A 21,809-nucleotide genomic window follows, 5' to 3' on the forward strand; every position below is an offset into this window, starting at 1 on the left:
GAGTAAAAGATAAGAGTGTATTCAAGCATATGACAAAAATACAATAAGCCTTCTGACCATCTCCATAAAAACTATGTTTTAAAAATAAAAAAAGGTCTGATGACCCTAAAGTATTTTGCTACAAATGAATATACTATGCATAATATACCAAAAATGTTAGCAAAAATATTTCTCTGTTGCTAAAATCACTGAAAAAACTGTGCTCATTGGTTTTCAACTTGAGAAAAGCCTTCAAAGCAAAAATGATTTCCAATTAATCCATCCAATTATAATTTACATGAACAGCTGTTCATCACACCCAATTGAGATTTATTTTTTAAACTTGCTTGTTTATTCTGACATAATGTTTGAGTCTCACCAATTTTTAATATACTTGTATGTTTTTGGTTTGATGAAAATACATATTACTAAAACTAAACAAACAAACAAACCAAACATCTGTTGGTTGCCTAATGAATGCCTTGAAAACTGTGTTGAATCAAGTGTTGCTTTTCTGCAGTTACTGGGGGATAAGCAGAGACCATTGCACTTGTGACCTGATACTCTTGCTGTTTACACTGCTGGTAGAATGACTACTACTTTGAGTCAAAAAGCTGATATAAAAATAGTAAAATAGGTTGATTAGTCACCAGAAAAGAAAAGAAAAGAAAAAAAACACATATTTGATATATTGTCGAGTGCTCTATTTGTGAAGGTACTGTTTCATTACACTTTGCTGTTTGTGCACTACGTTTTAATTGCGTGGAAGTTTTATTCATGTTCTGGATTACAATCGCAACTACACTTCCATCCATCTGAAACCACACGCCCCCAGTTACTACACAATCACGCGACATACAGTTAGCCGACTCTGTAGAACGGGGCTCCTTACCTATGACAGCTTGTCTGTAGGTGTCCCGGAATCGGTTCAGGTAGTATCTGTTTGCAGAGTTCACTCCGTCTTTCATAACACCAGCCAGCTTCCTCTCACCCGTTCTGGTAAAGTCCCCCTTTTAAAGAGATTGAAACGACACAGTTCTCTTAAAGAGGCTTGGTAGGTATACAATATCACAGTTCTCTTAACTAAGCTTTTCCATTAACCTGTTCCCCTGCAACACTAGTGTTTCTAGTTGTGACGGGGTACACCCCTCCCCTGTTTGTATTATATTATTTGTTGAATTATTATTTAAAAATGTATGGTTTGTGTGTAAAAACATGCCATTTTATTGTTAGTGTTTGACAGCCTGGATAGGGTTAAAATGCCCCATCCAGATAAAAACGTGAGAATGCGTGGTCAAACTGGCTGTTGTCCATGCATATGATAAAACCCGTGCCAAATGTGGTTGAGGGATAAACTAGGTAACTGATAGCCAATTGACCCCTCGGCCACAATATAAAAACCTGCAGCTTTGGCTGAACAGTGTGTTCAGAGGTGGAACAAGAGTCGGGAGGTGAAATAAAAGAAATACAGTAATTCATAACAATTGCTACACGTGCTGGTTTTACACCAGCACGATACTTGTTTGTTCCGTGTCTGTTTTGGCCACTGTGCCATTTTGTTTTGTATTAGTGTTCTGTTTTGTTTAAACCTTTTATTTTGCTTATTTATTATTAAACGTGCGCAAGCAGCGCTTTCATACCCTGCAGCACTAACTGTCTGTGTCCATTCTCTTCCGAGTCTGACGTTACCACCAGCCAGCCTGGTCATACTAGTGTATTTAAGAAATACCACCTTTGTTGTACTTCTTACATTCACCCTGGCCAAGTGTTACAGTGGGACCGGTTAATGGTTACACTCTGGTATACCAGCTGTTCTTGTAGACATGTTTGAGAGCTCTATAGAGGCTAACTGTATGTCATAACCGTTAAGCAGACTTATGAGCACTTCCTTTAACCAAATATCTACCTCTTCAGCTAAAAAAAGTTAAGCTCATTCTTTGGGCTTTATTCTTTGGTGTTTTAGAGGAATACTTTTTCCCTTTGATCTCCTTAGGATCTCACTTATAGCCTCAGACAGATTACCAGTGATTAAAAGGTGGACTATACAAAGATACAAAGTAAAACCCTTACCCCTAATTGTATGATGTATAATGTGTTTCTTCTAAACACTAGTTTAAAACACTTAAGTTTTTGTGATACAATTTACACATGGCTTGAAAGTCACACAAGCACTGCACCCAGTCCTGGGTTCAAAACTGTCCTTAACTTAGTACATTATTTAAATAAATTGTACCTCCCTTATACCTGCATGAACAACTCCTGTTATTAAACCGTCAACTCCTGTCATTCATGTTGTGATGAGAAGTGCGGTCAGTTAATACACCAGGGGCCTGACTGTTCAAACTGGCACCTGGTCATTTCAATACCATACCTGAACAAGGGAGGTTCTGAATCCCAGGCCAGGGTGCTAGTACAAGTTTCTGCCCACTAGGAGCTTGCCAAGTCTCTTTGCAGGGTCAGTCCTCACTCTTACCTTCAGGGCGGCAGTGCCAGCGTACTGCCTGCTGATGGTGTCCCCGTTGTTGGCCCACATGATCTGGTAGATTCTGTAGCACTTCGGGGGGAGAGGCTGCTCTGGAGGCATCACCCCCAGCTTCTTCAGCTGAGCGACACGACAAGGGCACTCGTTAAAACTGAGCTTGGAACAGCAGTACCAAAAAGATACTGCACCCATAACTAGAAAACACTGGGTTATATAGTAATACTAAAAGAAATTCAATGGACATTCAGCAATGACTGGAAGCTAAAGACATTACAGGCGTCTAGTGGTAATTTGTCATACAATGTAATTGAGCTTCTCTTAGTATGACTACATATAAACTTTGACATTGAGAAGACGTTTCAACAACTTTCTTTTAGGCACTACCAAATGATTATACTCTGCGCTACATTTCATACATTTACTTCATTGCTCCAGAATATGTTGCTCATGAAATCCCATAATGCAGTTTAATTATGCACCATGCCGTTAGTTTAATTTAATGTGCTCGCTGAGTCAATAATTGTTTTCTACCAGATCATTAATGTAATTAAAGCTGGCAAAATGCTTGTATTTCTAAGACAAGTCTATTTTCGTGCCTTGTCAGGCATTCTCTGCAATCATTAGAAGGGCTACAGTATGCTAAACAATAATCTCAATTTCAAATTGCTACGGGCAGTACTGTGTCAGTATTTATCTAGGCTGTTAAATGACTTTCTGGTGGTGGGCTCAGATTTATGACCAGTACTGCCTATTAGGTATAGAACAAATACTAAATTTGATAGAGCCAAACGGATTAGGTAAAACTTGAAAGGTTGACTAGTTGCCACTAATGTTGTAAAATGTAATTTAAATGCTAATAGACTGCAAACGGACTGCACTTCCGTCCATCTGAAATCGCACGCTTCACAATTACGTCAGGTGACGTGCGATGAATTGATTATCAGTTTCTGACTCGGTGATTTTTGACACAGAGTACTTTTGAAGTAGTGTTTATATGCATTTGTCTCAGCACTAAGAGCAATAGTTCTTCCCCCTTCTTCTGCCTTGATAAGTCCTTCAACAGAGGTCCAGCACTATAAAACCTTCCACTCTCTCTTCTGCTGAATATCACCTCAGCTATGGAAGTGAAAATGACAGTGGTACCTTTGCCGCCCCTACCTGCTGTTCCATGACCACGCGGGCTATAGCCGCCTGCACCACATTGGTACGATCCAGGCAGTCCATGCAGTTCACTCGGAACAGGCCTTCCTGCCTGCAGATCACCCCAGCCTGGTCCACCCTGCAGACAAAGCACACTGCTTCAGCAAAGCCTGCGCATAACCCTGTCACAAAACATATCAATTACAGAATAACGTGAATTGATATCAGTGACTTTTTTTACTTATGCACTGACTTCATATAGTGAACCCTTTATTATCCGAACCAATTAGGACCAGGGGGTCATTCATTAAAAAAAAGTATGATTTTCCAATATAAGAAATCTCCAGAAATAATTGTAATATGATATTTACTAAATTAAGTGATGCTGCATTTCACTTTAAAATAAAAGCAGACTATTACACAAAAGCACAACATTTTACATTAAAATCAACATAGGGTTTAGCAAAAGCACCAGCATTAGCAGCTGGCTTTGTAGTGTGGGCAGCAGTGTGGAGTAGTGGTTAGGGCTCTGGACTCTTGACCAGAGGGTCGTGGGTTCAATCCCTGGTGGGGGACACTGCTGCTGTACCCTTGAGCAAGGTACTTTACCTAGATTGCTCCAGTAAAAACCCAACTGTATAAATGGGTAATCGTATGTAAAAATAATGTGATATCTTGTAACAATTGTAAGTCGCCCTGGATAAGGGCGTCGGCTAAGAAATAAATAATAATAGTTTAGTTACCAAATAGTTTCATATACAGGACTACAAACTTATGACTTGCTGTTTTTTTTTTTTTTTTTCCCCAGTTGTGACGCATGTGATTGAAATACAAGACATGAAAGCCATCCAGCAATGATCTAAATATATACCTTAGCCTCCCTCCACCCCTGAGCAAGAAGAACAATTAAAAAAGGAGTGGTACTCACAAGCCCCTTCATATCTGTGATGATGTCACCAATGGCGTCTGAGCCCCGCCCCCCTCCCCCCATCCCCCCTTCCCCACTTTGAATGAGAGCTTGGAGAACAATTCAAACAGGACTGGTACTCACCAGCCCCACTTCATATCTGTGATTAAGTCACCAATGGCGTCAGCGAGGGTCTGGACGTTTTCAAACTTCATCCCTCGGCTGGGGGAGAAGACAGAGATGTCAGTTACATTTGACAAGTGAATAAGCATAAGATAACAATGAACTGTGTGGGAAAACTGAAGACCACTGGAGTTATTCTATACAGGGCTGCTGTTTACTACCAACATGAAAGAGGTTATCTATCAATAAGTGCTGTGGGTGTGTGTGTGTGTGTGTGAGAGAGAGACAATGCTACAGCCATCCCTTCATTCATTCATTCTGCAGTTTTTAAAATCTTGATGATAGAAGCTCTCTCTCGGAGTCTATTTAAATGATCTAAACAGTGGCGGACCTAGCTCAGTTTAACTATGTATTAATCCTGCTGGGGTGATACATACTGTATATACTGTAGCTCTACTTATTCACATTATCCCACAAAATAATCAGGTTTATAACTTAGACGGTGGTGTTATCAAGAGCCGCCACTGTTCAAATCTTTAAAACAAGGGCTTTACAACGGTGGCCACTTTAGCCCAGCTCTGCACTGAGCGGTTTTCCTTAATGTTCAAGAACAGGACAAGGACAAGGACAAGGACAAGGACAAGGACAAGGACAGTCTTAACATGGCTGTTGTTGAGTTCTGCCTCTTACCTTCATTTCAATCTACTGTACATCTTTGAATAAGGCTGCATTTAATTGGCTGTTTAGTATTTGAACTGTCATTTACATTTGATTTCCGTGATTTAGCATTTATAGTCATATTTGTATTATACTTTTATATTATTTTAACATACATTTTTGCAAACAGTATTTAATACAAAAATACAAAAAAATGCTGAAACTTTCAGACAATATGAAAATGTAAATGATAAATGCAAGATCATCCTAAAACATGCATTTACAGTAAAAGGTTTAGTAAAAAATAAAGGTTTAAAGCCACATAGGGGTATTTTGAGAACATGATCAGAAACTGGACACATTGTCATTTTAACAGCTGGTATTTCAGTAGTTTAGTAGTTAGTTATTTTTCTACAGCTTTTTTTACTGTAAAAATTCAAAGATGTCATTAAAACCTCCACTAAAATGAGGAGCCACTGATCTGGAATATCTAATAAACAGTTAACGAAGCAAAAGGATCGATGCACTCCATGCAGTCTGTCAGACAGCCAGGTCATGTTTAATATACTGTACTGGATCACTGAAATCACAGAGTATTGTATTGACAGAGAAGATCAGAAGGGGTGAACTACAATGAGGCCATGATATCAATCAAGGTTTAAACATGTGTACAAAGAAACATTGTGTCTCCTGGCAGTATTATTACACCCCTTGCCAAAACAGACAAAGCACCAGACTTATCAAGGTTTTTACAGCAAGATTAAACTTACTCATTTTTTTGCTTAGGTAAAAGAAAACTGTTAAAATAAATAACAAACAACTCATATACTTCACTTAAGGACTCAAAAATGCCCCTGAGATGTATATTACCAGTCCTGTAATATTAACAATTTTTTTTTCCTTTCACAAAAAAGGGTGTAATTTATATTGTGTTGTACAGACCTTGACAAATATGTGATTCCCCAGTGCTTTAAAATGATCAAATGAAAATCCATCAGTGACTTATCCTGACAAGGAACAGGGGGGTTCAAATCAATCCCTTAATGCTGAGAGTTAAAACCTAATGCCAAAATATTCCTTCTTTGATCGATCCAATCCAAATTGTTTTCCTGCTACTATAAAGCTCTTAAAAAAACCCCCAGCTGTGACCTCCCGATTGGTGGATCAAATCAACTCCTAGTGCCGTGCAGTGCAGTCTCACCAGTGCTCGTGGAAATCGAAGGACACGTAGGTAAGGTTGGGGTTGTTGTAGAGCAGCACTTGCTTCAGGTACGCGTCTCCGATCAGCTTCTCCCTCCCGCTTTGGTCCACCAAGTTGATGATGACCTGGCGTGAAACAAGACAAGTCAACCAGAAGCACTGCAGACTTTGGAAGTGGTGTGATGGTGCTTCTTGATATTACAGCAGCATGCCATGCTTGGTGTAGCTCAACAGGCAACATCATACAGCTGCTCACTCACTGCACCTAGAAGTACCAGTTTTAAAATGAAAATACATGTCTGTTATAACTGTTTCTTTAGAAATTACACATTTTAGAGCTATACAGCTAATAGAAGTGGCATGCAAGATGTATTAAATTATTTTGTTATCTACAATCACTATAACACAAAAAAAAAACGGAATGAGAAATATTCAGGATGAATGCAAACATCCTATACAGGCAGGAGAACAGTAAATAAAACACTGCATGTCGAGGTAAGCCCATGACAGCTGTGTAATTGGTGCTACATTATATTTCTTTCTTATGAAGCCAAGCGCACCTGCTTCTTGTAGATCTTCAACTGCTCTTCAAAATGAGCCGCAAAGAAAGGAATGGTCTCCATTTCTCCTGGGGAAAGAAAATTGAGGGGACACATTGTTTTACAACATTGATCTCAAGAGAGAGCGGAGTCAGAGCCAATCTCATTCACCAGTGCTAGTTAAAAGAGAGCGCAGATTCGATCTCATTCACCAGTGCTAGTTAAAAGAGAGTGTGGAGTCAGATTCGATCTCATTCACCAGTGCTAGTTAAGAGAGTGTGGAGTCAGATTCAATCTCATTCACCAGTGCTAGTTAAAAGAGAGCCTGGAGTCAGTTTCGATCTCATTCACCAGTGCTAGTTAAAAGAGAACGTGGAGTCAGTTTCGATCTCATTCACCAGTGCTAGTTAAAAGAGAGTGTGGAGTCAGATTCGATCTCATTCACCAGTGCTAGTTAAAAGAGAGTGTGGAGTCAGATTCAATCTCATTCAGCAGTGCTAGTTAAAAGAGAGCGTGGAGTCAGATTCGATCTCATTCAGCAGTGCTAGTTAAAAGAGAGCATGGAGTCAGATTCGATCTCATTCAGCAGTGCTAGTTAAAAGGCTAACAGAGAATACATTCCTTTTTCAAATCATTCCTTTCTTTTCCTTTGCTGCTTGGATAGACTTGTTTTGATTAGAATAGGGTTGGGGTCAATTCCTGTTTTTCAATTGCAATTCAATTTCCAAATCCTTTCTAAAAACAACTCCCAATTCCTTCGATACCTTAATGTAACATTTGTTGTGATTGTTCAACTGCTTTCATTTGAAGCCAATTTAATTGACAACAGTGACTTCAATTAAAGTAATGTGTAGCCACTGTGAGGAGCTCATTTTAACAGAATATTGCTAATTGCAATTTTGATCAATGATGTGTTGGAATTGATTTTAAAAAGGAATTGGAACTACCCCCAACCTTGGTAAGCACAATCCCACACCACAATCCCAGTGATTGATCTGAAGGAAACGTGAAGCAGTGTCAGGTGAATCCCTCTGAACCACCGCAGTCATGTGACCAAGTGCCTTCAGATGTGTTGTACCAGTTAATGAGTCAAATTACAAATCTCAGAGTGACATTATAGAACATTGTGAGATTCAAAACTGAAGTGGTTCAAAAGTCTCTAACATTAGAGTGCATTGACTGAATTCGTTCTGAATTCTGTAAAAATTGATTTAGAAAAAAAAACTGAAAATCAAAAGGCCTTATCTTAGATTAAAATACTGTTAGCATATCAATATACAGGGTTTACCATGGTATTTTTGCAGTTTTCCTATGCATTTACCATAGTTTACCATTGTTTGCCATGTTCTTTAAGATGATTTGCCACACTTCTTTGGGCTTCGCCATGCTTTTACTTTGCTGTGCTTTTACTATGGGGAACTTTTATAACGGGAAACAGACAAAAAGAAATACATCCAGCACAGGTTCCTTAGTTATTCCAATAATTTCTAATTTCAATAATCATTGTTATAGAAAATCTGAATTTAGGCACACAATTAGTTCCAAATGCAATCTATATTAAAGTGCAGTTTGGGATGGCAGCGAAGCGGCACTCACCCGTTTCCAGTCGGGGCCGGGGATTGTAGCGATACCCCACCTGGCTCCAGAACACCGGCACGGAGCCGCGAGTCTGCACGAAGGACAGGGTGTGGTTGTGCACGTGGATCAGCTGCTCTGTTTCCACGTAATTTGCCACGTTGCCGTTCTTGTCGACCCCTCGTCGTTTATAGCGCATCCCTGGATCAAAAGCACATGCACTGAATTCAAAACAGTAACAAACGTCAAGTTTCATTTGGTGTTGCAATTACTCAGTGTTTGTGTATTTTTCTGAAGTGTAAGATGCTTTCATTGGTGTTCACAAGCTGCTCTTCAGTTCTAGTTGCCTGCCACAGATATAGGTTAGTCTTGATCAGCCAGATCAAGAGTCTTTATAGATGTGAGAGACAGCACTAATGATATGCTTTGGATCAACTTTCCTTTTGTTTTGCTGGCAATACACTAGCTATACACTAGATGGTGCTGGTGTGTACCAATATAAAGACACTTTGAGTGATCTACTGTAGTCAACATTACATATGACTATGGCAGGCGGCAACAAAGGACATGGAAATTGCTATAAAAACCACTCAGCAGGATTACAAACACCATAGAAGTGTAAGGAGACAGTCATGTGTCAGTCACTCCTCAGCTACCCTGGTCCTTTTCTGAATCACTTCATTAAAAGTACAAACAGGTAAGACTTATTCCAGGTTGGATAACTCCTGTAATAAGAGCATGAAACTCACACTAGCCCTGCACCTTGTCCTGGGTTTCAGAACTTCCCTTGTTAAAATGTCCAGATGCCAGGATGACTAGGTCACACCTGAGTCTGTAGGTTTACCAATAGGAGTTGTTCGTACAGCTACAAGGGAGGAACAACGTATTTAACAGTAAACTCCTGGCTCCTGGTCATTTAAACAATATAATTCACTGAAGGTATTTCTGATAGCCAGGCTAGAGTTTCAAGCCATGTATAGTAATAGCTATAACTATGGAATATGTGCTTTGTCGTGTATTATCTTCGAAATCAAGTTTACCTGGGACAATACATTGTCATATCTTTATAGGTTGTAGCGGACGGTGTCATCAGCTGAAAATCTTGTCTTGCTATTTTAACATCTTGGCTGGCTTGAAGCCCTGGGGTTCCTCATTTTTTCTCTGAAGAGACAGGTTTCTTGTAATGCAGACACCAGCTGGTTATACTCAACACCTAAGTGTCTACCACCCTAGACACCTCGCTGCCAGTCACAGCGTGAACAGGGCACCACGCATCTGGAGAGGAAACAGCTTATATTGCTGGCTCACTTTCAACGTATTATTAAAGAACTCAATGCTGAAGTTGTTTTGTGTAGATGCTGGTATTGTAGGAACACCCAGGAGACAGTAGTTGGTCAATGCAGCCTTTATCATATCCCTTGTGAAGATCCTTCTGCTTTCCCATGATTGTACACTTCAAGAACTGTGTTTTTTTTTGTTTTGTTTTTTTAAACTGTATTCATTATTTCCAGACAGCTTCCACAGGTTATAAAACAAGACAAGCGTGTCAAAGTCTTTTTTCTAAACAAATTTCAGTGTGACTTGAGGGGGGGAGCCCTTTTTAATTTGTTTGCTTTGCTTCCTATTGGAATGGATGCCTACGCTGTGTAGTGGGTGGAAGTGCTGGTTGCTGTATCAAATGATCTCTCATAAGAGAAACTCTACACATGACATTCATTGATTATTAATACAAAAACAAAGATTGTTCTCAGGAATGGCTATTAAGCATAAAAATGCGTTTTTTTTTTTTTTAACTTTAGAATTGTACCGCATCTTCTATGTACAGGATCTGTACAAAAATCCTGACAAATCCTTAACAGCGATTCATTTAATTTATACGTTTATACGCAGTATAAAATCGAATGTGACTATGGGATACCACATCTTAAAATCCTAGGGCTTGGTATCACCAGCTAAAAACTGAAGGAATCCAATCTACTTTAAACCCATATTGATTAATTCATAGACACACATTAGAGAAACTAATCTTCCACCATGACATGAGAGTCCAAAAACGCAGCAGTTTCAGTGTGAAGTCAATATAAAATTGTGCTAAATCATTCGAAGGTCATTTTCATTGACCCTGCAGTGGAGCTGAAGTCTCCAGCAGGCTGATCAGGAAGTAATAATGTACTGAAACAGAAACACTCACTGCTGTGAGAAAACGGAAATAAAATATTCCAAGTGCTTCTGACTACAAAATGCAGCCCAAGACCGCGCCACAGCTAGAAGCACCCTTTTTTTTTTTTTTTTTTAACCCCAATTTAGTCGTCGCCAATTATTTTACCCCGATTTTCACCCCCGCCGACTTGGGAAACGGAGGCTGGAATACGCGTCCTCCGAAACGTGCTCCTGCCAAGCCGTCATTTTTCGCACTGCAGATCCACAGCAATGCCACCAGACCTATAGTGCCGGAGGACAACACAGATCTGGCGGCTCCACTGCAGAGCCACAGGCGCCCTATCGGCCACAGGGGTCGCTGATGCGCGGTGAGCCGTGGATTCCCCTGCCGACCTAAGCCCTCCCTACCCGGGCAGCGCTCAGCCAATTGTGCGCCGCCCCCTAGGAACTCCCGGTCACGGTCAGCTGTGACATAGCCTGGATTCGAACCTGCGATCTCCAGGCTATAGGGCACATCCTGCACTCCGCGCGGAGCGCCTTTACTGGATGCGCCACTCGGGAGCCAGCTAGAAGCACCCTTAATGTAAACTGGAAGTTGAACTTTAAAGCTTTAATTACTGTCTCCTTACCTCCTTATGATGTTTCCAGAGTGCTTGGTTTGTAATTACTCAAATATTGTGTTGAGGTGCTTTGAGTTCAGGATCTGCTCTTCAGTTCTAGTTGCCTGTCACTAACATAATGTATGAAACATAAGCTAGATAAGTCAAAGTATTTTTACGTTAGTAAGCGACAGCACTACCTAGTGCACTGCTGTGTGTTGCCGGCAACACAACAGAAAATCTAAAATGCCTGATTACTTGATGGCGTTGGCTCTTACTTCAATAAAGACACTGTCTATTCTAGCCTATTTTACATATGTCTATGCCAAGAAACTAGGCCTGAAGAGCAGCTCCTACCTTCCTGCCTCTGCCTGACGTCACCGCCCGGTCACCCTGTCACAGTGGCCTTAACACAGAATACAGAGGAGCTCTTACTATTGAAGAGGACTTCACATTGCTGCCAGTATGAACTGCACCCCTGTTGATTATCCTGGTTGTCTCCCTACATTTTTTGGGGGATATGCATACGATGCTAACGATACAAAGTTTTGCTTTCTGGTTCCTGATCAAACTCACTGGATCACATGTGAATTAGATACAGCAGTATGCAGCTGTTTATCTATAGCAAAAAAGCATTGATTTGAATTATCGGTTAGCACTCCTTTAAGGATTGTGCAATATGAAAATAAACTGAATTTAAGAGGACATTATGAAACAGAATCATCCGAGCTATCTTTCTGCAGACGTGCTGCAGTTGTCCAGTAGGAGGCGCTGTGGGTACCTGCACGGTGCCGGCTCCTCCGGGAGATGAGTGCCACCAGGAAGCGGGGGTAGATGTCGTCCACGCAGGGGGGCTCCTGGGGAGAGGTCTCAGGGCTGCTCTTCTCTTCGTCAGAGCTGTCACTGTAGTTCACCACCATCTCCTCCGCCTGCACAAACCCCTGGATGACAGGCAGGATCCAGGAGTCCGCCTGCACGTCCTGCACACACACACACACAGGGGGCGACAGTGAGTCACACTGAATAGACCTTCAGAGGGGTTCAAACAGTTCAATCCAAACTGAACTGATGATCACACATCTGCTGCTGGGGGATATAGGGGACATGGGCATAGGCATGTATGTACATATGCAGTCGCAGACAAAAGTATTTTGGCAGTTAAAGAGAAAAAAACAGAAATGATAGAAATCACTTTCTTTGTGGTTTTTCTCATTTTCTCACTGCCCAGATACTTTTGACTATATATATATAGCGTATACATAGAACATCTCTAAAAATATTTCATTTTTAGACATCACCTTCACTGCTACTAATTCTACCCTCAACACCACCATTTTCTACAAATAAACTCTTGTTCATGCCTGAGATACAACTAACATTGTAATCTTAGTTCATCTTGGTTTTAATTGCATATTTAATTGATACAATTACTGCATCCATCTCATTCAAGTTTGTTTTATTACTGATGCTATTATTATTCTTAGGCTTCCCAGCCAGAATAGCTGGGAAGCCTATTGTTATTATTAGGATTTTTCTACTTCTTCTTCTTATTATTATTATTCCATCTTCTTGGGAACCGGTGAACCGATTGATCTCAAACTTTGCATATGTCATCAGCAACCAAACCTGCTTCAAGGATGCAAAGCAGAAGTTGCTGCGATAAATTTTACTATCAAAATGGCTGCCACAAATTTTACTGAAACGCTCCCCTAACAGCAAACTGGGTTTATTTGAAAGCCGCTTGACCAACAAACTCCAAACTTGGTAGGCATCGTCCTGGTGACAATGGAATACAAATATGTCAAAATGGTGATGTTTTGTAAAACAATATGGCCACCAGACAGACATTTACGTCTTAAATTTAAAACTGCCTCAGATGACAAATGGTTTACTTGACTAACTCCAAATTTCACAAGCATCATCCCTGTCACTATATCAATACAATTAACTCTTAAAAAATATGTGTTGACCTGAATCAAAATAGCCATCTGACGCATTTTTTTTTTAGAAACATTTCGAAATCTTCTTCTTGGGAACCAGTGAAGTGATTGATCTGACACTTGGCATATATCATCAGCAACCAAACCCGCTTCAACTTTGCGAAGCAGAAGTTGCTGCGATACATTTTACTATCTAACTGGCTGCCAGCAAATTTGCCAAAACACGCACCAAACAACAAACTGTTTCTGCTCGAAAACCATTTAACCAACTTACTCCCAACTTGGTAGCATCATCCCGTGACAAGAGAATTCAAATATGGCAAAATGGTGTTGTTTTGTTAAACAAAATGGCTGCCGGACCTACATTTTCAAATTAAATTTCAAACTGCTTCCGTTTAAAAATGGTTTACTTGATTAACTCCAAACCTGAAAACCATCATGTCTGTGTCAGTACAATTGACTTTCAAAAATGATGTTCTTCTTATTACCTATAAGGCCTTACATGGTCTTGGACCTTCTAATCTTCAAGATCTGCTGACCCCAAATGTCCCTGGTCGTTCCCTGAGATCGGAACATGCTAATCCTCTGTCGGAACAACAGCATTTAGTTATAATGCCCCTAGTCTTTGGAACTTGCTCCCGATTCATATCAGGAATGCTAGCACAATTAAATCTTTTAAATCCTACTTGAAAACGTATTTGTTTGGGTCTGTTTATTTGTATTTGGATTATATATTACACAGGATTTTGTATATTTCTTTTGTGAAGCACCCTGGAATGCTTGCATAAAGAGCGCTATATAAGTGAAATTTGTATTGTATTGTCGTTGTATTATTATCACCATCATCCAAGAAACAACCCAGCATAAAAAAACTGTTGTCTTATTTTTTGATTAAGATGTTGCCCCTTCTTTATAGTTTTATATTTATTTACACAGAATTATACAGAAAAACTCAATCATTTGCTGTTAAAATTGTTTGAACCAACTGCTAAATCACAATAACTTTCCCATTCGCAAGTCCTTCACTTTTAGTACTTTGCTCCATAATGCAGTTATCTGACTAACTTTCTATCCACTCAGTGCGTTGCATGCACTCAAGTATATTATTAAAATGGTGACGCAGCGAATGAATTAAGATGTGCTAAGAGGGTCAAGACAGAGGAGTGTGATTAATGTGCATTAAAAAAATGAATCTCCAAAGAAATGAATGCGTTAATCGCGGAAGTTAACTGTGATTAACTGACAGCCCTAATACACACACACACACACATATACACACAGATCCTTCCTTATGCATGTCACACTTCGAAGTCTTGCTCCTACATTATCTAGAGAACCACTTATTCGGTCGGGATTAAACTTTCTGAAGACCTTTTTTACCACAAGTTATCAGTCAGAAACTGGGGGTATATGGAGGCTGTCTGCCCATCGCTTGAATGTACCTCACCCTTACATTTTCACATACATCTAGAGAAGCACGAGTCAAGGTTATAAAGTAACATGAAAAGTACATTCTTTATCAAAAGCTCCATCAGTATGAGTAACAGAATCTGTCTCGCTTACGTGTTTCACACAATTAACACATGAGTTATATTTAAGTTTTGTCATGCTAATTTTTTTAATTCGACAAAATGAATGACAAAATGTATGTTTTATTTAAACTGAACATGTTCTTCCAATCACCAACACATGGGAATGCCATAAAGAAAAAAAAAAAAAGGAACAGCTTATCGGAACAGTCAATGAACCGGGGATTCTTCTATATTGAGCTAACACTACATACCATTAATCGTAAGGATGCTTTAGTTTTCCATTGTCTACAAATCTAATTACAGAAATCACATTTAAAGATGCAGACAGCAAGAGAGCATAAAATGCATTGCGAGGAGCTTAATGAAGTGGGGCTGACATTTATTAATGAACTATTACATTTCAGTCCATGTGTACTTCTCTTTATGGGTTCTTCAATTACTTCTCTTTGAAATGACTCGCATGTGGAGTTCAATTCATGTTGTATATAGTCTGTGTTAAGGTGCTTTATGACTTGAATTCAAGAGCAGCTCTCGAGTTACTACATTGTACGCCATATGCAACTCTAGCTAGATCTGCAAAGTGTGTGTAAAAAGGAAACTTGATTCACTAGAAGGCACTGGCTCGTAACCCTAAACAGACAGACAGCTCATGTAGCATATTTCTACGGTGGTAGAGTATATTCCACGATATCAAAAATGATTCACTCAAAGCCTCCACTAGTGTTTTCTACTATTACAACAACCTTGACTTGTATAGAGAAGGAAAAACATTGAGTGAAATAGCTCACATCACTTGATTTTCAAGGTGTGGTATCCGAAGCATAATGAACAAGTACAGAGAAACATCATCTGTAATTGACAAACCAAGGACTGGAAGATCCAAAAAGCTGTCTAACAAGGATGAGCAATACTTGAAGATAATATCCTTAAGGAATAGAAAGAAGACAAGCGTTGAATTGACAACAGAACTGGCAGAAGGGTACAGGTGTCGTTGTCCATCCATCAACAGTCCAAAGCACCTTTGACCATTGTTCCATAGTCCAATTTCTGTGTTCTTGTGCATATTTTAGCCTTTTAGTCTTGTTCCCCTTTCTTAACAAAGGTATTCTTACTACAACACATCCTTTAAGTCCTGGTTTCAAGAGTGACCTTCGTACTGTTGATTTGATGGACAACGACAAAGTCGGCTTCACGTATGAACAAGTTTGTTGTAGTGTTCCTGAGTAATGAAACAATAGTTTCAGAAATTTTCAGCAAGGCTTGGTTACTGACAGAGTGTTAGTGTCTGTTCTGCCTCTTGCAGCTCCCGCTAGGAAAATAACAATATCTAATATTCCTCCTTTACAATGATTCTTCTGGGTTGTAAATCCTCTGAGTTAAAGCATGTTTCAGAAAACTGTTATATACGCTTTTGAACAACCTGAATGGAGAGCTAAATGTAGCTTTCAGGTTTCGGGTGGATGGTAGCGAATACATTGTTTTTGCATCTTCTGAAACAATGAAACGTTTTAAATGTGGCTGTGAAGGGCATATTGTGAAGCACTGCAAGCGGACTGTAGGAGAAAATAAAAGCAAGGGGGAAGAAGCTCTCCATCACACCTGCATGGAGGAACCTGTATAGACCACCAGTGCCTAAAAGAGTGGGGGATCTACAGTGGAGAGTATTGCACACCATTGTGGCCACCCACTCCTTTCTCTCCATCATTCAGCCTGGGGGAGAGGATACATGTCAATTTTGCTTGACCAGGGAAACCATTTTTCATTGTTTTTTGTTTTGTCCTCGATTAAAGCCTTTGTTTGAGTTATTAAATGAATTGTTTAGTGAATTGGGTCTGAGCTTTACTCAAACTACTTTTATTTATGGAGTGAAGAATGTTAAAGGAAATAAAAACCTGTGTCAATTGGTAAATTTTATGCAGTAGTGCCTATTTTTAAAAGTATTGAAATGAACAGAGTTTTAACTGATGCGGCAGTGCCTATTTTTAAAGTATTGGTAACCGCAAGAATTAAAGTTGATTGTACTTTTTATAAATTTGTGCACCAGCTAGAAATGTTTTAGACAATTTGGGCAATTGGGGAGGTGGTGTGTTTGGTGGAAGACAATAAATTAATAATGTGTTTGTAATTATTGTAATGGAGAGTGTTTTGTATGTAATGGTTTTTTGTAATGGTTTTTTAATATTAAATTGATTTATTGATTGAAATAAAGGATTTTTCAAAAATAAATAATATCTATCCATCCATCTATCCATATATCTAAATAAATAAATAAAAGGACCCCATCTAGATCGGGTTGACCACATCGGGTTGGGGTTAAATGAAATATTTAGAACCCAGAAATCTTTGTGTTGCGAATGACCCCATCACAATGAAGGAAAATCGCTTAACCCTAACCCGAACCCGATGCTTTTATTCAGTGTAAAACCAAAAGGAAATGTCATGCAGATTTATGTTAGAAACCAAGGTAGACATTTTGAAAAGCACACATCTTTGAAAACTCAATGAAGAGAACAATATAAAGCTAATTGAAATAAACACAAGTGACAGCTTGTCCTACAAGCTAAAGCACACATTAGATTTCCCTAAATTATCATACATCACCAGAAACAAATTTCCTCAATGAAAACTTCATCTTTCGCAATGGAGTGCTAGTTTTATAAAACTGAAATAATTTGGTTTGTATTTCCTTTTGGAAAAAGGGTGAAACTTTGCTAGAATTACTGACAAATATTCTTTAGGGAAGATGTGAAAACATCCATTTGACTAATAAAAAGGAATCTGCGCCTCAGTGGAAAGCACTAGGCTGTTCACATCAGATACCTTGGTAACGAGGCCCCTGAGGAACCTTTAATAATTCTAACACGTTACTTGAGATTCCAAAGGAAGTACAGCTTTCTCAACCCTTCAGAACTTACATTCAAGTTAATGAGATCCTGGACCATGTGTTTGTTCCAAAAGAATCTGTCATCCACCTAGGAAAGAAGTAAAAACATGAGCAACAAATCAAACCAGCAATATTCTGCAGTTGAGCAAAGTCACTCATTTTAGTGAGCACCATCTTGAAACAACTTCAGTCTTCAGTGTGGTGTGTAGCATTATGAGATGTGACAAATAATACAAATACATGTTAAAAGATGATATTGTTTAAAATTGGCACTACAATAAAATGTAAGGATATGGCCTTAAAATGAGCTAATACATGTTAGCATTGAGTAGGTACAATTGAGTATAGTGGAATGTATCTATCTATTGTTGGTTTTGTAATGTATTATTTTATCTGAATATATCGTTATTATGGAATTGTTCATAGCTTTTACCTATTGTTTAAAATGGTTTATATATAAAAGCAGAGACAGAGACCAAAGCACAAATCATTCAGGGGGACAGGTAATGGGAAATGTTGTGTATAACTGTAAAGCAGGGTGTGTGCGTCTCCCCCTCTCCCCCCTCTCTCTCCTACCCTCTGCCAGAGGGGTTTGTCGGTCTTCTCCCTGTCGTTCTGCCTCTGAACGGTGTTTGTCAGGTCGTAGGTCAAGCTGTAGTAAAAGGAGTCCGAGTCCATGAACATTTTAAACAATTCCTCCAGCAACCGCCTCTCCAGGCGCTCCTTCTCCTTGTTTTCTTTGACCTGCAAGACCAGGAATTCAGCGTTCACTTGCACTTTCTCTTTCCCCAGACAGTGAAATTGTCCCCAGCCCCCTCAATGCTGTCTCTGCTCTCAGTAACCCAACCAGAAACTTTCCAAAACTACTGACATGCATTGCAGACAGAGATATGCTTTCACTTAAGGCATGCACACAGACATTTCTTCAGCATAGTATATTACAAGATGTTTGTTTTTTTTAATGAAATTCCATGCTTCTTTAATTAGTGCATATATGATGCCTACACAGTGAATGGAATGACAGGTAAGATTTAATGGGATTACTTCATTAGCTAGAACCCCTTCAAGCAGACACACATATCCAGTCTATCTGTTGACTGGTTCATTCAGGTTGCATTATGTTTATTGTATTTATATTTAGTTAGTTAGTTACTAGAAGAATAGACCTAGGTCTCAATCACAGTGTTCTGGGGACCAAAGACAATACAAAACAAAGATACAAAAGACATAAGAATCATTTAAAAATCCAAGTGATCAAATTTATAAAGACACAAACAAAGCCAGATAAAACACTTTGAAGCTGGTGTAAATACTCCCTATCAAACTTCCTGTGCTGTAGGTTACAAAGCATGTAACCTACGGCAGAGGAAGTGGAGAGGTACCAGCAGCGTGGCAAGCTATAGCAGGACACTGTCCAGTTCAGTTTGTACTGCATTGAGTTTACTCAATAAAACAGACCAGAACAAAGGCAGGTCAACCACACAATGTAAAGGACACACTGAGGTCTGATTGTAATCTACTGGAAGCAGAGCCTTTACCCTGGGGTTGTAAGGGACCTCACAACATAGATTTGCATACATGTAAAAACATTTCTAAAATGCTGTTAAGATATGTTATGATTAGGGCTTCTGTTTTTCAGTTTTTATTAATTTCCTTTTTCGGTGCTTATTTTGAGCTATTTGAGTTATATGTAAATTGTTTTTTATACTGCATGAAAATATTGTTTTTCGATTACTTTCGTTTTTTTCTGTCACAATATGTATAGTAACTTGACAGTACTTGCACACTTTTTCAATTGTACCTTTTTTCCATTGCTGTCTTCCACAATGAAATCCTTATGTTCTCGGGGATATTCTTCTGGGGTTTTTGTGTGATTAGGCATTTTTTTACATTTCACCCCCAAAAAGCAAAAACACACTCAGACCATCGGCATAATTTACACAGGGAACACGTCCCCCCTCACTTTTTCAATGACAGGGACATTTTCCCCTCACATTGAGCAGTACTCCACTAGGACCCAGCGGAAACAGCAATCAACTGAGGCAGTGTTGGCGCGCAATGCATTGTGGGCAATCTCAAGTAGAGAGGAGAAAGCAGAGCCTGGTAGTAAAGAACTGACTCTACAAGTTTTTTTTTCTTTTCTATTTGAACATTGGGATCTTACTGTCGTAGAGTACCTGTGTAATACCCCCTACTGTCTTTGGAAGAGGGAGTTCACGACCGCAAAGGCGCCAATCTGAATGAAATGAATGTTTATTTTAAATTTTATTACTCTATGCCCCAGCTACAGAAACAATCTTCGCCACTTTTTAAACCAAAGTTATACCACTGCCTCAGACATTTCATTTAGGGGCTTGTGAGTAGCCTAAAGCGGTGTATTATTCATTTTACAAATGTAAACAGTGTTTCCTTTCAAACCAAAATTGCGCTAATCTGGCAGAGTAACAGGCAGCTTTGGCAGCCATCCTCAGGGCTCTGTTTTATTCAGTTTTATTATTCTATTTTTTTCTATATGTCACCTATTTTTGATGGCAATTCCATTTTACCTTCCACTAGAGAGAAGAACCTGGGTGTTATCTTGGACCCCAAGCTTTCTTTTGATTTCCATATTAATTCTGTCATCAGAATTGCTTTTTATCATCTGAGAAATGTTGCCAAATTAAAGTCTGTGCTGGATATGAGAGATGCAGAGATGTTGATACATGCATTTATAACTTGTCTAGATTATTGCAATTCTTTGTTTGTTGGTATACCTGCCACTAAACGTAGAAGGATTCTGCTTGTCCAGAATGCAGCTGCCAGATTGCTTTCTCACACTCATCGTTCTCAACATATTGCTCCGGGCCTTACATTGGTTACCGGTGAGCTACCGAATTGATTTTAAAAGTTGCTGTAATAACTTACAAGGTCCGTCATGGATTAGCGCCATCCTATTTCCAAGAACTACTAACTCTGTATGTTCCTATTCGTTCTTTGAGATCAGAAAAGGCTTATACTTGTTCCAAAAAGTCGTCTTAAATCAACTGGTTACCATTAGGCAGGTAGAAACACTGGATTATTTTAAGTCTAAACTGAAAACATACTTTTTGGAATGCGCTTTTATATACTTGGTTTTAACTTGAGTGTATTATACATTAAGCTATTGTGGTTTGTTTTGAACTTTGTATAGCGCACTAGGATGTCATGGCGTGATGATGAAAAAGCCCTTGCAGGGGAACTAACTGGAAGCATCTTGTAATGGTCTAAATTTCAAGAACGTTCGGAAAAATGGAATTGGAGAATTGGAAACCAAATGACATGAATGACATGTAAATGATTGAATAGTGTGCACCCTGTTTATTGTACCTTTCACCAGTAGAACAGTGATGCGTTTTAAAGGTGTTCGGTCGCTACTCACCTTCTTCTTGATGGGAACAGCCACATTGGATTTAATCTGGCTGAGGGTCTTGAGCAGAAACTTGGACTCATCTGGAGACTGGGTGATCTTCTCAGGTTTGTTAATCCCAAAATGGTGCTTCTTGCACAGCTGTATGCAGGAGACAGACATCATCATCATTATCATCACCTTCCCAAACATGCATCCTTTCTGCTCGCCAGTTAATCATGCATAGAAACCATTTCATAGAAGCAGACTCTTCCTCTAATCAGGGGAACGATTTGTCACTTGGTAACCATGAGCTGACAGAGAAGTGCTGCTGGTGGCTGATTAGGTTTGCACAGTACATTAAAACAGAGGGGTATGCGTTCTGATTTTGAGTGTGATCAAATTGGTATGTCAATTTTTTAAAATCATTTATTTATTTAAAATCACAAAAAAATGTGTCAATTAATCTCGACTTCCCGCTTTAGCAGTGCCTCAGGAAAATGTGTTTTTTTTTTTTTTTTGCTTTCCTTGACACTGCCTTGAAGGTCTTCCTGCTTTGTAAAGAGTTCCGCCGGCTCCCCTCAGGTGGTCCGTGGAAAGGTTACATAATTACGGGAAGGAAGAGGCAGCATAGTTTATAGATCCCATTGCAAACCCAAATTTTGAGACCTTAAAAAAACTCAGCTACAGAAGCATTAGGAAAATAAATACATGGAGAATATCTCCAT

The 21,809-nt window shown here is 39.3% G+C and overlaps 1 protein-coding gene across 2 annotated transcripts in view; it reads right to left on the minus strand.

Annotated features, from left to right (window-relative positions):
- The window catches only part of inpp5f (inositol polyphosphate-5-phosphatase F), a 105,598-nt gene that overhangs the window by 12,267 nt on the left and 71,522 nt on the right, over positions 1–21,809 (minus strand). For both annotated transcript variants that reach the window (XM_034031411.3, XM_059035704.1), the window contains 11 exons: positions 21,115–21,243; positions 18,294–18,461; positions 17,749–17,805; positions 12,143–12,341; positions 8,624–8,803; positions 7,049–7,116; positions 6,490–6,614; positions 4,653–4,730; positions 3,620–3,740; positions 2,453–2,581; positions 872–989 (listed from right to left, as the gene is read on the minus strand). In XM_034031411.3, coding sequence (XP_033887302.2) covers positions 872–989; positions 2,453–2,581; positions 3,620–3,740; positions 4,653–4,730; positions 6,490–6,614; positions 7,049–7,116; positions 8,624–8,803; positions 12,143–12,341; positions 17,749–17,805; positions 18,294–18,461; positions 21,115–21,243 — 1,372 coding nt within the window. The remainder of the gene's footprint in view (positions 1–871; positions 990–2,452; positions 2,582–3,619; positions 3,741–4,652; positions 4,731–6,489; positions 6,615–7,048; positions 7,117–8,623; positions 8,804–12,142; positions 12,342–17,748; positions 17,806–18,293; positions 18,462–21,114; positions 21,244–21,809) is intronic.

The sequence above is a fragment of the Acipenser ruthenus genome, chromosome 13 (assembly GCF_902713425.1).
Source record: "Acipenser ruthenus chromosome 13, fAciRut3.2 maternal haplotype, whole genome shotgun sequence".
Classification (NCBI taxonomy): domain Eukaryota; kingdom Metazoa; phylum Chordata; class Actinopteri; order Acipenseriformes; family Acipenseridae; genus Acipenser; species Acipenser ruthenus.